The sequence below is a fragment of the Felis catus genome, chromosome C1 (assembly GCF_018350175.1).
Source record: "Felis catus isolate Fca126 chromosome C1, F.catus_Fca126_mat1.0, whole genome shotgun sequence".
NCBI classification, from domain to species: domain Eukaryota; kingdom Metazoa; phylum Chordata; class Mammalia; order Carnivora; family Felidae; genus Felis; species Felis catus.
The window spans coordinates 11,584,489-11,599,370 of NC_058375.1; the positions used below are offsets into that span (position 1 = coordinate 11,584,489).

Genomic DNA, 14,882 nt, shown 5'->3' on the forward strand with positions numbered 1-14,882 from the left:
GGATGTGATACTGTGTAATATACTAGTGATTGTTATGTCATACCGCCTCATACCAAAAAAAGGGGCGGGGGGCTGAAGTGTCATCCAGTAGAAACATGTAGACTAAACTGTGGTTTTAAATTTTTTTTTAAGCTTATTTATTTCATTTGAGAGAGAGCATGCACACATGTGAGGGGCAGAGAGGGAGAGAGAGAGAGAATCCCAAATAGGCTGTACACTGTCAGCGTGGACCCCATGTGGGGCTTGATCCCACAAGCCATGAGATCATGACCTGAACTGAAATCAAGTTGCATTTTTAATCGACTGAACCAGTTTTAAATTTTCTGGTAGACATAAAAATGTGGGGGGAAAAGGTGACATTAATTTCATTTAACTCATAGCTTTAAAATATTACCATTTCAACATGTAATCAATCTAAATTATTTGAAGGGTTTCTTTTTTAAAAGATAAATGTACCAAGTCCAATGTGTATTTTAAAGTCACATCTCAAATTTTAAGTTACTGATAGCCACATGTAAATTGCGGCTATGTACCATATTGGACCATCCAAGTCTAATGATTAAATAATGGCAAAGATTTTTAGAATAGGGCTTTTAATCTCATATGTGTGATTAAATTGGTAAATGACAAGGACACAAAAGAACTAATAAATTCTTTTTTGAATTTGATAGAGAGGAACGAAGGGGATCTTATGACTATAGCCAAGATCGTACGTATTATGAGAATGTTCGTACTCCGGGCACATATCCCGAGGACTCCAGACGGGACTATCCAGCTCGAGGGAGAGAATTTTATTCAGAATGGGAAACTTACCAAGGAGACTACTATGAGTCACGATACTATGACGATCCTCGGGAATACAGGGATTACAGAAACGATCCTTATGAACAGGATATTCGGGAATACAGTTACAGGCAAAGGGAACGAGAAAGAGAACGCGAAAGATTTGAGTCTGACCGAGACAGAGACCACGAGAGACGGCCAAGTGAGCGCAGTCAGAGCCCGGTGCACCTGCGGCGCCCCCAGAGCCCTGGCACCTCTCCCTCACAGTCCGAGCGGCTGCCGAGTGACTCAGAGAGGAGGATTTACAGCAGGTCCTCAGATCGGAGTGGAAGCTGTAGCTCACTTTCCCCTCCAAGATATGAAAAACTGGACAAATCTCGTTTGGAACGCTATACAAAAAATGAAAAGGCAGATAAAGAAAGGACTTTTGATCCTGAGAGAGTAGAAAGAGAGAGACGCTTAATAAGGAAGGAGAAAGTGGAAAAGGACAAAACTGAAAAGCAGAAACGAAAAGGAAAAGTTCATTCTCCTAGTTCTCAGTCTTCAGAGACAGACCAAGAAAATGAGAGGGAACAGAGCCCCGAAAAATCAAGGAGTTCTAACAAACTGAGCAGAGAAAAAGCTGACAAAGAAGGGATAGCAAAAAACCGCCTCGAGCTCATGCCCTGTGTAGTTTTGACCCGAGTGAAAGAAAAAGAGGGGAAAGTTATTGACCATACTCCCTTGGAAAAGCTGAAAGCCAAGCTTGATAATGACACTGCCAAGTCTTCTGCCCTAGATCAGAAACTTCAGGTCTGTCAGACAGAGCCCGCAAAGTCTGACTTGTCTAAACTGGAACCGGTTCGAATGAAAGTGCCAAAGGAAAAGGGCCTGTCAAGCCACATAGAAGTGGTAGATAAGGAAGGCAGGCTTAAATCCAGGAAGCACCTAAAACCAGAGCAGACTGCTGATGGGGTCAGCGCTGCAGACTTGGAGAAGCTGGAAGCAAGGAAGCGGCGCTTTGCAGATTCCAATTTGAAAGTAGAAAAGCAAAAATCAGAAGTCAAGAAAAGTAGTCCAGAGATGGAGGAAGCTCGGGTACTTTTAAAAAAGCAGCCTGACCTATCCTCTAGAGACATCCTTCTGCTGAGGGAAGGAGAGTCAGAAAGAAAGCCTGCAAGGAAAGAAATTCTTAAACGAGAATCTAAGAAAATAAAACTAGACAGACTTAATGCTGCTCCCAGCCCCAAAGAGTGTCAGGAGCTTGCCAGCGTTTCTGTTGGGACTGGCTCAAGGCCCAACTCAGACCTACAAGCAAGGCTGGGAGAACCAGTATGTGACTCTGTGGAAAATCAAGAAATCCAGTCAAAAAAACCTATTCCCTCAAAACCACAACTCAAACAGCTGCAATTATTAGATGATCAGGGACCAGAGAGAGAAGATATTAGGAAAAACTATTGCAGTCTTCGTGATGAAACACTTGAATGTAAACCAAGCCAAGAGAAACCACATTCAGTAAATACTGAAGAAAAAATTGGCATTGATATTGATCACACGCAGAGTTACCGAAAACAAATGGAGCAGAGTCGGAGAAAACAGCAGATGGAGATGGAAATAGCCAAGTCTGAGAAGTTTGGCAGTCCTAAAAAAGATGTAGATGAATATGAAAGACGTAGTTTGGTTCACGAGGTAGGCAAACCCCCCCAAGATGTTACTGACGACTCTCCTCCTAGCAAAAAGAAAAGGATGGACCACGTGGATTTTGATGTCTGCACCAAGAGAGAGAGGAATTACAGAAGTTCACGCCAGATCAGTGAAGATTCTGAAAGGGCTGGCGGTTCTCCCAGCATCCGACATGGCTCTTTCCATGAAGACGACGACCCTATAGGCTCCCCTAGGCTCATGTCAGTAAGAGGGTCTCCTAAAGTAGATGAGAAAGGTCTCCCCTATTCTAACATCACAGTCAGAGAAGAGTCTTTAAAATTTAATCCTTATGATTCTAGCAGGAGAGAACAGATGGCAGACATGGCCAAAATAAAGCTCTCTGTCTTGAATTCTGAAGATGAACTAAACCGGTGGGATTCTCAAATGAAACAAGATGCCAGCAGATTTGATGTGAGTTTCCCAAACAGCATAATTAAGAGAGACAGCCTTCGAAAGAGGTCTGTACGTGACTTGGAACCTGGGGAGGTGCCTTCTGATTCTGATGAAGACGGTGAACACAAATCCCACTCACCCAGAGCCTCTGCACTATATGAAAGTTCTCGGTTGTCTTTTTTATTGAGGGACAGAGAAGACAAGCTACGTGAGCGAGAGGAAAGGCTCTCCAGTTCTTTAGAAAGGAACAAATTTTACTCTTTTGCACTGGATAAGACAATCACACCAGACACGAAGGCTTTGCTTGAAAGAGCTAAGTCCCTCTCTTCATCTCGAGAAGAAAACTGGTCTTTTCTTGATTGGGACTCCCGTTTTGCCAATTTTCGAAACAATAAAGATAAAGAGAAGGTTGACTCTGCTCCAAGACCTATTCCATCCTGGTACATGAAAAAGAAGAAAATTCGGACTGATTCCGAAGGAAAAATGGATGATAAAAAAGATGACCATAAAGAAGAAGAACAGGAAAGACAAGAATTATTTGCTTCTCGTTTTTTACACAGCTCAATCTTTGAACAAGATTCCAAGCGATTGCAGCATCTGGAGAGAAAAGACGAGGAATCAGACTTCGTTGCTGGCAGGTTGTATGGGAGGCAGGCGTCTGATGGAGCAAACAGCACGGCTGACGTGATTCAAGAGCCAGTAGTTCTTTTCCATAGCAGATTTATGGAACTCACGCGAATGCAACAGAAAGAAAAGGAAAAAGACCAAAAACCCAAAGAGGCTGAAAAACAGGAAGATACAGAGGATCATCCTGAGACCCCAGAATCTGCCTCTGAGAGTAAAGAGGCGGAACCGAAGACCCCCCTTCCCATTGGGCCTCCTGCTGTCACAGCTGTAACTCCAGAGTCAGTATCGTCATCACCGGAAAAGGCGACAGCAGGTGAAAAAGCAGGGGAGGTGCCTTTGGTGACAGAAGAGAAGCCCAGGGAGCCAGCCTCTGCCTCAGAAGAAGCAAAGCCTGTGTCTGAGCAGGCTCCCACTGCTGTGCAGCAAACCGAGCAAGGCGACCTGCCCCCAGGAGCGGACACCAATAAAGATGCTGCCAGGACTCCATCAGTTGTTGAAGAAAGTTCATCAGTTGACCAGCTGCCTTATCTGGACACCAAGCCTCCAACTCCTGGGGCCTCATTTTCTCAGGTTGAGGTCACTGTAGATCCAGAACCCGACAGTGCCCAACCGCTTTCAAAACCGACTCAGAAGCCTGAGGACGCTGATGAGCCCAAAGTGGAAAAGCCAAACTCAGCTGCTAATGTTGAGCCCAGTGCAAATCCAAAAGCTGAAGTTGTCCCTGAGGTTCAGCCTCAAGCTGCTGAAGACATTGAGGTCGATCCTCCGGTTGCCACGAAAGATAAAAAGCCAAACAAAAGTAAGCGTTCCAAGACCCCTGTTCAGGCCACCGCAGCAAGTACTGTGGAGAAGCCTGTCACCCGGAAGAGCGAGCGGATAGACCGGGAGAAACTCAAGCGGTCCAATTCTCCGCGGGGAGAAGCACAGAAGCTTTTAGAATTGAAGATGGAGGCAGAGAAGATTACAAGGACCGCCTCTAAAAATGCCACGGCAGACCCAGAACACCCAGAACCAAGCTTGCCCCTCAGCCGAACGAGGCGCCGGAACGTGAGGAGTGTCTATGCAACCATGGGAGACCACGAGAGCCGCTCTCCCGTCAAGGAGCCCACTGAGCAGCCACGAGTGACCAGGAAGAGACTGGAGCGAGAGCTGCAGGAGGCCGCGGCGGTTCCCACGACCCCACGGAGGGGAAGGCCTCCGAAAACACGCCGTCGAGCTGAAGAAGATGAGGAGACCGAGGCCAAAGAACCAGTTGAGACGCTCAAACCAGCGGAGGGATGGAGGTCCCCACGAGCCCAAAAATCAGGAGCTGCTGGTGGCCCACAAGGGAAAAGGGGCAAAAACGAGCCAAAAGTTGATGCTGAACGTCTGGAGGCGGCCACTGAGGTGAGTCCCCAGGTCAATGTGAAAGAAAATAATACAAAGTCCAAGGCTGATAAAGAAGAAGCAGGAAGTGAACAGAAACGTGACAAAAAAGAAATTGGCACAGACAGAAATGTACCGGAAGCCCCTGCAGTTGAAGTGGTGGAGAAAAAAGCAGCCCCTGAAAAAAACTCCAAGTCAAAGAGAGGGAGATCTCGAAACTCTAGGTCAGCCGCGGACAAATCTGCAAATCTGAAAACCGCGGATACCAGTGCGAGTCCCAGCGTGGCCGCGGGCCCTGCGGGGCCAGCAGTGGAAAAGGAGGCTGAGGTAGTGGCGGGTCCCCCTGAGAAGAGCGAGAGTCCCCAGAAGGAGGGGAGTTTATCTTCCCAGTTGAACAGCGATCCGGCCCATCTGGAGAAGGAACCGGAGGAGAAGGAAGATGTGTCTGCCACTACGCCGTCCCCAGAACCAAATCAGTTAGCCAGGCAGATGGAGCTGGAGCAGGCCGTGGAGAACATCGCGAAGCTCACTGAGACCACCTCCGCGGCCTTCAAGGCGGCAGCCACAAATGCACCAGAGGGCCTCTCCACAGAAGATGGGGACAAGCCCGCACACCAAGCAAGTGAAACAGAACTGGCTGCGGCCATTGGCTCCATCATCAATGACATTTCTGGGGAGCCAGAAAACTTCCCAGCAGCCCCCCCTTACCCTGCAGAACCACAGGCAGATCTACAGCCCCGTCCTCAAGTGCTGCGGCCCCCTGGGGAGGGAATGGAGCCTGAGACCCACGAGGCTGTGTCCGGCATCTTGGAGACCGAGGCTGCCGCAGAATCTTCTGGGCCGCCAGTCAGTGCCCCTGACCCCTCAGCAGGCCCAGCAGATACCAAGGAAGCTGGAGGGAACAGCGGCGAACCCTCCCAGCCAGTGCCAGAAGCCAAAGGATCAAAAGAAGCAGAAGTCCCTCTTGCTCGGAAAGAGAAAGGGCGCCAGAAGACAACTCGATCACGCCGCAAACGGAATACAAATAAGAAAGTGGGGGTCAGTACAGAGACTCCTGTCTCTGAACCTGACCAAGGTCAAAGCAAGAGTCCTGCTACAGATGAGGGGAGGGCGGCGCCACCCCCAGAAGCGCCACAGGAAGAGAAGCAGAGAGAAAAGCCCCAGTCCGCTCCACCTGAGTCCTGTTCTTCTGACCCAAGCAAGACCCCATCCCTGGAGAACTTGTCCCAAGACAGCAGCGTGGAAGAAAAGACACCGACCAGAGCATCTGCACTCCCAGACCTTCCCCCGCCCTCCCAGCCAGCACCGGTGGAGGATGAGCCTCAAGCCAGATTCAAGGTGCATTCCATCATCGAAAGTGACCCAGTGACCCCACCCAGTGACTCCAGCACACCCACCCCCCCAATTCCTTCTGTAACTGCAGCAAAGCTCCCACCTCCTGTCGCCTCTGGGGGGGTCCCACACCAGAGCTCCTCTACGAAGGTCACAGAGTGGATCACAAGGCAGGAGGAGCCTCGGGCTCAGTCCACCCCATCTCCAGCTCTTCCCCCAGACACGAAAGCTTCTGACATCGACACCAGCTCCAGTACGCTGAGGAAGATCCTCATGGACCCCAAATACGTCTCCGCCACTGGCGTCACTTCCACGAGTGTCACGACTGCCATTGCAGAGCCCGTCAGTGCCGCCCCTTGCCTGCATGAGGCACCGCCCCCTCCTCCAGTTGAGTCTAAAAAGCCTCTTTTAGAAGAAAAACCAGCAGCTCCAGTAACCAACACCTCTGACACACAGGCCCCAGAGGCTCCAGTAGCCACTGAAAAGGACAAGGTGGCTCCAGTCATTGCTCCCAAAATTACTTCTGTTATTAGTCGGATGCCTGTGAGCATTGATTTGGAGAACTCGCAAAAGATCACTCTGGCAAAACCAGCTCCTCAAACCCTGACTGGCCTGGTGAGCGCTCTGACGGGCCTGGTGAATGTGTCCTTGGTCCCAGTGAATGCCCTTACCGGCCCGGTGAATGCCCTCAAAAGCTCTGTGAAGGGCCCGGTGACCACGCTGAAAGGTTTGGTAAACACTCCTGCCGGCCCCGTGAACGTCCTAAAGGGGCCCGTGAACGTTCTGACGGGACCAGTGAACGTTCTCACCACCCCGGTGAACGCCACCGTGGGCGCGGTGAACGCCGCTGCGGGTGCGGTGAACGCCACCGTGGGCGCGGTGAACGCCGCTGCGGGCGCCATGAATGCAGGCGCGGTGACAGTCACAGCAGGTGCAGTGACCGCTGCCTCTGGCAGTGTGACTGCCACGACAGGTGCGGTAACCGTGGCAGGTGCAGTGATTACACCGTCAGCAAAGTGCAAACCCAGACCGAGCACTAATGAAAACAGTCGGTTCCACCCAGGGTCTATGTCGGTGATTGACGACCGTCCAGCAGACACGGGCTCTGGTGCTGGCCTGCGTGTGAACACATCCGAAGGGGTCGTGCTCCTGAGCTATTCGGGGCAGAAGACTGAAGGCCCGCAGCGGATCAGCGCCAAGATTAGCCAGATCCCCCCCGCCAGTGCAATGGACATCGAATTTCAGCAGTCAGTGTCCAAGTCCCAGGTCAAACCGGATGCTGTCGCACCAGCGCAGCCTTCGCCCAAAGGCCCCCAGGCCCCTTCAGGCTATGCAAATGTGGCCACCCATTCTACTCTGGTACTGACTGCCCAGACGTACAACGCGTCTCCTGTGATTTCATCTGTTAAGGCTGACCGTCCATCCCTGGAGAAGCCCGAGCCCATTCACCTCTCTGTGTCCACCCCTGTCACCCAGGGTGGCACAGTGAAGGTTCTCACCCAGGGCATAAACACACCCCCAGTGCTGGTTCACAACCAGCTGGTCCTCACCCCAAGCATAGTCACCACTAATAAAAAGCTTGCTGACCCCGTCACCCTCAAGATAGAGACCAAGGTCCTTCAGCCGGCTAACCTGGGGTCTGCGCTCACTCCCCACCACCCTCCTGCTCTGCCCAGCAAACTGCCGACAGAAGTGAACCACGTCGCCTCGGGGCCCAGTACCCCGACAGATCGAACGGTCTCCCATTTGGCAGCCACAAAGCCAGATGCGCATTCTCCTCGCCCCAGCGGGCCCGCTCCGACCCCCTTCCCGAGAGCGTGCCACCCCAGCAGCACCACGTCCACCGCGCTCTCCACTAATGCCACGGTCATGCTGGCTGCGGGCATTCCTGTGCCTCAGTTCATCTCTAGCATACACCCGGAGCAGTCTGTCATCATGCCCCCGCACAGCATCACCCAGACCGTGTCCCTCAGCCACCTGTCCCAGGGCGAGGTGAGAATGAACACTCCCACGCTGCCCAGCATCACCTACAGCATCCGGCCAGAGACCCTTCACTCTCCGAGGGCCCCTCTGCAGCCCCAGCAGATAGAGGTCCGGGCCCCGCAGCGTGCAGGCACACCGCAGCCAGCCACAGCTGGCGTGCCGGCCTTGGCCCCCCAACACCCTGCAGAGGAAGAAGTGCATTATCACCTCCCTGTCGCTCGAGCTGCGGCCCCTGTGCAGTCAGAGGTGCTGGTCATGCAGTCTGAGTACCGACTGCACCCGTACACCGTGCCCCGGGACGTGAGGATCATGGTGCATCCGCACGTGACGGCAGTCAGCGAGCAGCCCCGGGCAGCCGACGGGGTAGTGAAGGTGCCACCAGCCAGCAAGGTCCCTCAGCAGCCCGGGAAAGACGCCGCCAAGACCGCAGATGCCAAAGCCGCGCCAGCCCCCGCCCCCCACGGTGAGGCCCGCATCCTCACGGTCACCCCCAGCAGCCAGCTCCAGGGGCTGCCTCTCACCCCACCCGTGGTGGTGACCCATGGGGTGCAGATCGTGCACTCCAGCGGGGAGCTGTTTCAGGAGTACAGATACGGAGACATCCGCACCTACCACAGCCCCGCGCAGCTCACACACACGCAGTTTCCTGCTGCCGCCTCCATCGGTCTACCTCCTCGGACCAAGGCTCCCGCTCAGGTGAGTGCCACAGATCAGCCTTACTCCCTATAGCGGTTGAGACGCCAGTGAGGTCCCCGAAATGTGTTGCCGTTTTCGTGAGTTTAAAGAGGAGCTCCCTAAATTGCAGGATGAGGGGATCAGGTCACAGTGCAGGGGGCGGAGACACGGGAAGGAGCTGTGGGAACCAGGAGGTGGCTACTGGCTGCAGGGGGGAGGAGGGGGGAGCGAGCGGGTGACCTCCCGCCAGAACCTTCAATCCCGAGTGCCCAAGAGGATCACCGCCGTGGGCCTGGCTCACCGGAGGTGCCTGAGGCTGACCCTGCCCAGAAACCTATGGCCAGGTGGTGCGGGGCAGGGTGCTGGGCACAACAGGCTCTTTACTGTGTCCCCCGCTCTCCCGCCGAACTCCAGGGCCCGGCTCCTGAAGGTGAGCCCTTGCAGCCCACTCAGCCTGCGCAGTCTACACAGCCTGTCCAGCCTGTGCAGTCCACACAGCCTGCACAGCCCACGCAGCCCTGCCAGCCCTCCCAGCTCAGCCAGCCAGGCCAGCCACCAAGCAGCAAGATGCCTCAGGTCTCCCAGGAGGCGAAGGGGACCCAGACGGGAGTCGAACAGCCTCGTCTCCCAACCGTCCCCACAAACAGGCCAGCCGAGCCTCATGCCCAGGTCCAGAGGGCACAGGCAGAAACAAGTCAGACCTCCTACCCATCGCCTGTGTCTGTCTCCATGAAGCCTGACCTCCCGGCCCCTCTCCCAGCTCAGGCTGCCCCAAAGCAGCCGTCGTTTGTCCCCACGACCTCAAGTCCCAGCACCCCTCCAGGACTGGCCCTGACGCACACTGAAGCCCAGGCCACCCCCAAGCCAGATTCTTCTCCACACTTGACTTCCCAGAGGCCCGTGGACATGGTCCAGCTTCTGAAGGTAAGCCTGGCCAGGGCCCCTGCCCCGCTCCCCTCCGAGCCCTGCGCGGCGCTCAGTGCCCTGAAGCCCCCACTTAGACTAGCGAGCTGTTGCCCGGGGCCACGTCCGGTGGGGCTCTGCTCTCCAGCCCTGCGCTCACTTCCTGTCTATCTCCCCGAGAGCAGAAGTACCCCATTGTGTGGCAGGGCCTGCTGGCCCTCAAGAACGACACGGCTGCCGTGCAGCTCCACTTTGTCTCTGGCAACAACGTCCTGGCGCATCGGTCTCTGCCGCTTTCTGAAGGAGGCCCCCCGCTGAGGATTGCCCAGAGGATGCGGCTGGAGACCTCCCAGCTGGAAGGGGTTGCCCGGAGGATGACGGTAAGTCTCAGGGCCCAGGCCAGTAACTGCCCTGCCCGCGAGGGAGGACGTGGGGCGCCCCCACCTGCCTGTCTCCCTGGCTGGCCGTGGGAGTGGCATTCCTGCTGTGTTTGGTCTCCAGTGGGGGGGGGGGGGGGTGTAAAATGCCTCTAGATTCAGAAACCTTTTTTTTCAGTCAAAAAATAGGGTAGACTTGAAGGTCACCTCAGAAAGGGGGCCTTTTGTGGACGCAGGAGCTGAACCCCTGGGTTGGACAAGCCTCTGCCTGGGCTGCTGTCTTCTGGGGGAGGCCCCTGGTCACTGACGGCTACGCTTCTGCCACAGGTGGAGACAGATTACTGTCTGCTGCTGGCTCTGCCCTGTGGCCGTGACCAAGAGGATGTCGTGAGCCAAACTGAGTCCCTCAAGGCGGCCTTCATCACCTATCTGCAGGCCAAGCAGGCGGCAGGGATCATCAACGTTCCCAACCCCGGCTCCAATCAGGTCAGCCTGGTGTCCTCGCTCGGGGCACACGTGTGTGGGGCCGATCTAAGCTGGTGGCTTGGTTACCGGTGCCGACCAGAATAGTCCGGAGGCGGGCACAGGGCAATCTGGATAGAGGCAACAGGCAAGCAGAGTGTAGACGAGGGGCCGTCCTTGCCCCTCCTGGAGACAACCCAAGAACAGCCGAGACGGCGGAGGTTCTTAGCCTAATGCTGTGGAAGAGGTTCCCAGGAGGATAGTTTAGTTCGTGTTAGTTTTTCTGACACCTTGTAGGTTTCATCTGCTGGACAAAGTCACGGAGAGGTTAGTTCTCCGGGAAACAGGACTCCCCCCAGCTCTGTGTTGGGCCCCATCAGGGCCCCCAGTCGGGAGTGGTTGGAAGAGCGGTAGTGGGGTGACCGATGCGGAGGCGGGGGATCCCACTTTTCTCCCTCTCTTGTCCTCTTCTCCAGCCCGCCTATGTGCTACAGATCTTCCCGCCCTGTGAGTTCTCGGAGAGCCACCTGTCCCGTCTGGCCCCTGACCTCCTCGCCAGCATCTCCAATATCTCTCCCCACCTCATGATTGTCATTGCCTCTGTGTGAGCCACTGAACAGCCACCGCTCGGTGTATTTCCCCGAGGCTCTGCAGCAAAAAAGTAAACACAGGACAACCCAGTCAAGTGGAGGAAGAAGCTGCCGCAGGGGACGTACTCCACTGCCAGATGCCAGCCTCGCCCTCGAGCCCGCCCACCCGGCTCAGTCGGACAGACCCCTCTGGGCAGTGGTGCTGCTACTTGTATGTTTACATGACATTTAGCCCAAGGACAGACCACCAACCGATGGACTCTGCAGGCACCTTGGGGCTGGGATTCCCTCCTCCTCTTGGAGAAAAGGAACTGGGCAGTGGAATTAATTTTTTGTTGTTTTTGTTTTTAAGAAACAAAACAGAACTGCCTTTGCACTAAATTAGTGACTTGGACTTTTGCACAGTGAAGACGCGCTGTGACACTCTGGATGTCTGGGTGTACCTGAACACGCATCGAGGACTCTAACGCAGGACTTCAGGCTTCTGCTGAAACGCCGGGGTCAAGGAACATTTCATTGGGTTGTTTGGTCCCCACCCCGCCCCTCCCCTTGCTCATTTGGATGTGTCACCTTTCTTAATTCTCCTGCTGCCACCATCTGTGATTCACCCGGATGTACAGTTTACAATCAAAGAGCAAACAGAAGGATTTTCTTTCTTGGTGGGATATGCAGAACTTGGGATGTGTGTATATATAAATATATAATATATATAAATATATATAATACTGACTTAAAAAAAAATCAAATTCCCCTGACATACATTTTTTTTAATCTGTGCCAAAAATGTGTTTTCAGAGAAAATCTTATTTTCATACTCAGACTTTGTATTGTCACTCATTTGTATAAGTGCGCTTCGTTACAGCACGGGCCCGGCCCCCGCGATTTGAAGTGTCACACACACAAAAAGACTGTACAAAAAAGACTGGCTTCCCCTCTTCCTGTTACCTTGACCTCTCCCCCCAACTTCCTAACACTTATTAATTTATGAAACTGGTTTTCTCAGCGCAGTTTTGTTTTGTGTGTCCATTGGATTACAAACTTTATTAAAAAATACAAAACACGTCCAGTGTGAATGTGATTGTCACTTGGGTGGGAGGACCGAGGGTCCTTTGCTTATGGGAACACCTAGCCCTCGTCCCACTTGTTTCCTTCCCCAAGTCTACATGGGACCTGTCTCTTTTCTGCCACTTAATCCTCCCCAAGCATCGTTTTGTTTTATACAAAAGAGATTTCTGTCACAGACCAAACTTACTTGTTCTTGGGTAACGCGGAAGGCACTTCAAAGTTGGATACAGGAAAAACAAACTACGCCCCGCTCCCCCCGGCCCATGCAAACTCAGAAACCCCTCGAGCAAACTTTGGTGTCTGTCTCTCGCCTCTCCCTCCTCCAGGTCTGGAGCAGGCTGGCCCCGAGGCGGCACAGCCCGAAAGGAGGATGGGGCAACAGGAACACGGGGACCACGGACTCGGGGTCTCACATGGGACAGTCACGGGGCTCGTAACGGGCCTGTGCTTTTGCTGAGGGGGTGGTGCCGTCTCTGAGGGAGGGATCACGGCTGCCGGGAGCGAACTGTAGACACGGGGCAGAGACGGCATCACGTCTCCCGCCGACGGCGGCGCTCACGGTGCCCCCCACCCCCAACAAAGCCCCCGGCCCACGCGTCTCCGGGCCCAGAGCCTGGTCGTAGACTCCGCCGATGCACGGCAAACAGACGTTCCCCAAAGATGGCACTTAGCTCGGCCTTGATCCTGTGAGGTGAGGGCGGGGCGCGCCTGCTTCCGCAAGCCCAACGAACTGTGGCCGGCGGGCCTGGCTCTCTGCCTACCTTGCTGCTCTGGCCGAGTGGGCTTCTGAGCGGGGCTTTGTGGGTTGCCTGGATCCTGGTTAAGCCAACCCAGCGGGGCAGAGGGGGAGCGGGCTCACAGCTGTGCTCCGTGGCGGGGGCGGGGAGCTCGGGTCCCGAAGCCGAACAGGTGAGAAGCCCGAGGAGGAAACCGGCCGAGGGGACGGGGGTGCGTGGAGCCACCGTCTCTCTGGCCCCAGGCGTGCCGCCCCCACCCCAACTGAGGACAAGGAAGCCAGCTTTTCTCTCGACCGGTCCGGAGGCACCGGCCCCTTCTTGCACGAGGGACAGCCTGGCTTGGCCAAGAAGCTCCCCGGGTGGAGCATCGGCCCGGCTCTGACAGCCCCGGCCCCCAACCCCACAGGGAGCTATAGGCAGCGTTAGAAAATAATCCAATTTATTCTCTAGGGAACGGGGCCACCCCTCTCAGATCTAGGGTGCCGTCCATCCTTAAATAAACAGTCAGAGGAGAGACGCCTGCTCACTCAGCAGGCGGTGGACATTCAGGGGCGGTGGGGGGCGTCTCCGCCAGAGCAGGCTGGCCGTCGGCCCCGTCCCGAGGGCGGAAGACCAGCTCCCCGGCCTGCAGCACCTGCCCGGCCGGCCACGTGCCGCCCGGCCCGTACTGCTGGTAGAAGTCCGCGTCCGTCTGGAACATGACCAGCGCCTGGGCCGTGTGGATCCGCACGTGCTGGGCGAGGCTGTTAGCGTCCAGGAACTTGTCCCCACAGGAGTCGCAGGCATAGAGGATGTGGGTGTTGGGGTCTGTGGGAGGCGGAGGGCTCCGGTCAGGATGGGGGGAACCCTCGGGGGTTCACAGGTGTTCACGCCCCGGGCGGCCCCCTCACCTTCCTCCTGGACTTGCTTCACAGCTTTGCTGATCTCGGCCTTAAGGACTTCCGTCTCGTCGGCGGTCACCGCGGCCCCCACTGGCACCACTGTGGGCAAAGTCCAAGGGGCCTAAGGCCAAAGGCACCTGCCCGTCGCCACCACCCCAGAGGCCGGCTGCCCGTGACCCGCCCCTGCTGCCCGCGGCCCGCACCTGTGAGCTGAGTGACAGCGGTTGCCGCCAGCGCTTCGGTGGCCAGCGTGACCATGTCATCCACGGTGACCACGCTGACCTCCCCGCCCTCCTCTGGCTCCAGGATTTTGATGCCCGCCTTGCCCTGGTGCACGGTCTTCACGTGGGAGCGCAGGTTGTCCACGCGGTTGAAGCCACGACCGCACTTGTCACACAGGTAGGGCTTCTCTCCTGAGGGGGGAGGCAAGGTTCTCGCCTGCCGTTGGGAGGGGGGGGCGGGGGGGGAGGACCTCAGTGGCCTCCAGCTGCCCCAGAGCCCTGTCTTTTCCAGTAGCGAGTGCTCTGGGGCAGCCACCAGGGCTGCACAGAAGCGTCCAGTGGCCACTGCACCTTCTAGAAACTCTAAATGGGGTCCTCCTTTGAACTGAACCTCCTTCAAGGCCACCTGCAGCAAGGGCCAGTGCCCAAGGCTGGGATCTGGAGGGCCCTCCCTTCCCACCGCCCCCACCACCACCACCCCCCCCCCCCCGCCAGGGACAGACAGGCAAGTGGGCAGGGGCTCACCAGTGTGGATGATGATGTGCTTTGACAGGTCCCCCACGTTCACGAAGGCCTTGCTGCACACACTGCACTTGTGAGGGCGGATGTTGTCATGGTGGCGGATGTGATTGGCCAACTGGCTGGACTGGACGAACCTGCAGGGCCGCAGAGGGAGGGGGCTTGCACCGAGCTGCACAAGCCAGGGCCCAGGATGGCGGGGGAGCCGGGGGGAGCCGGGGGGAGCCGGGGGGAGCCGGGCAGGCGTCTCCGGCGTGGCTGCGAGACCGGAGCCGAGCCCCGGGGC

At 55.7% G+C, this 14,882-nt stretch overlaps 2 protein-coding genes across 9 annotated transcripts in view; one reads left to right on the forward strand and one right to left on the reverse strand.

Moving 5' to 3' along the window:
* SPEN (spen family transcriptional repressor) overlaps nucleotides 1–12,234 on the forward strand; it is a 101,334-nt gene extending 89,100 nt beyond the window's left edge. For all 3 annotated transcript variants that reach the window (XM_045035138.1, XM_023258166.2, XM_023258167.2), the window contains 5 exons: nucleotides 672–8,862; nucleotides 9,256–9,765; nucleotides 9,930–10,124; nucleotides 10,449–10,607; nucleotides 11,060–12,234. In XM_045035138.1, the coding sequence (XP_044891073.1) occupies nucleotides 672–8,862; nucleotides 9,256–9,765; nucleotides 9,930–10,124; nucleotides 10,449–10,607; nucleotides 11,060–11,191 (9,187 nt within the window). In that variant the 3' untranslated portion in view covers nucleotides 11,192–12,234. The remainder of the gene's footprint in view (nucleotides 1–671; nucleotides 8,863–9,255; nucleotides 9,766–9,929; nucleotides 10,125–10,448; nucleotides 10,608–11,059) is intronic.
* Nucleotides 12,235–13,397: 1,163 nt separating this feature from the next.
* Nucleotides 13,398–14,882, reverse strand: part of ZBTB17 (zinc finger and BTB domain containing 17) — a 32,437-nt gene continuing 30,952 nt past the window's right edge. For all 6 annotated transcript variants that reach the window (XM_023258170.2, XM_045035140.1, XM_045035139.1 and 3 more), the window contains 4 exons: nucleotides 14,603–14,733; nucleotides 14,060–14,269; nucleotides 13,866–13,955; nucleotides 13,398–13,782 (listed from right to left, as the gene is read on the reverse strand). In XM_023258170.2, coding sequence (XP_023113938.2) covers nucleotides 13,499–13,782; nucleotides 13,866–13,955; nucleotides 14,060–14,269; nucleotides 14,603–14,733 — 715 coding nt within the window. In that variant the 3' untranslated portion in view covers nucleotides 13,398–13,498. The remainder of the gene's footprint in view (nucleotides 13,783–13,865; nucleotides 13,956–14,059; nucleotides 14,270–14,602; nucleotides 14,734–14,882) is intronic.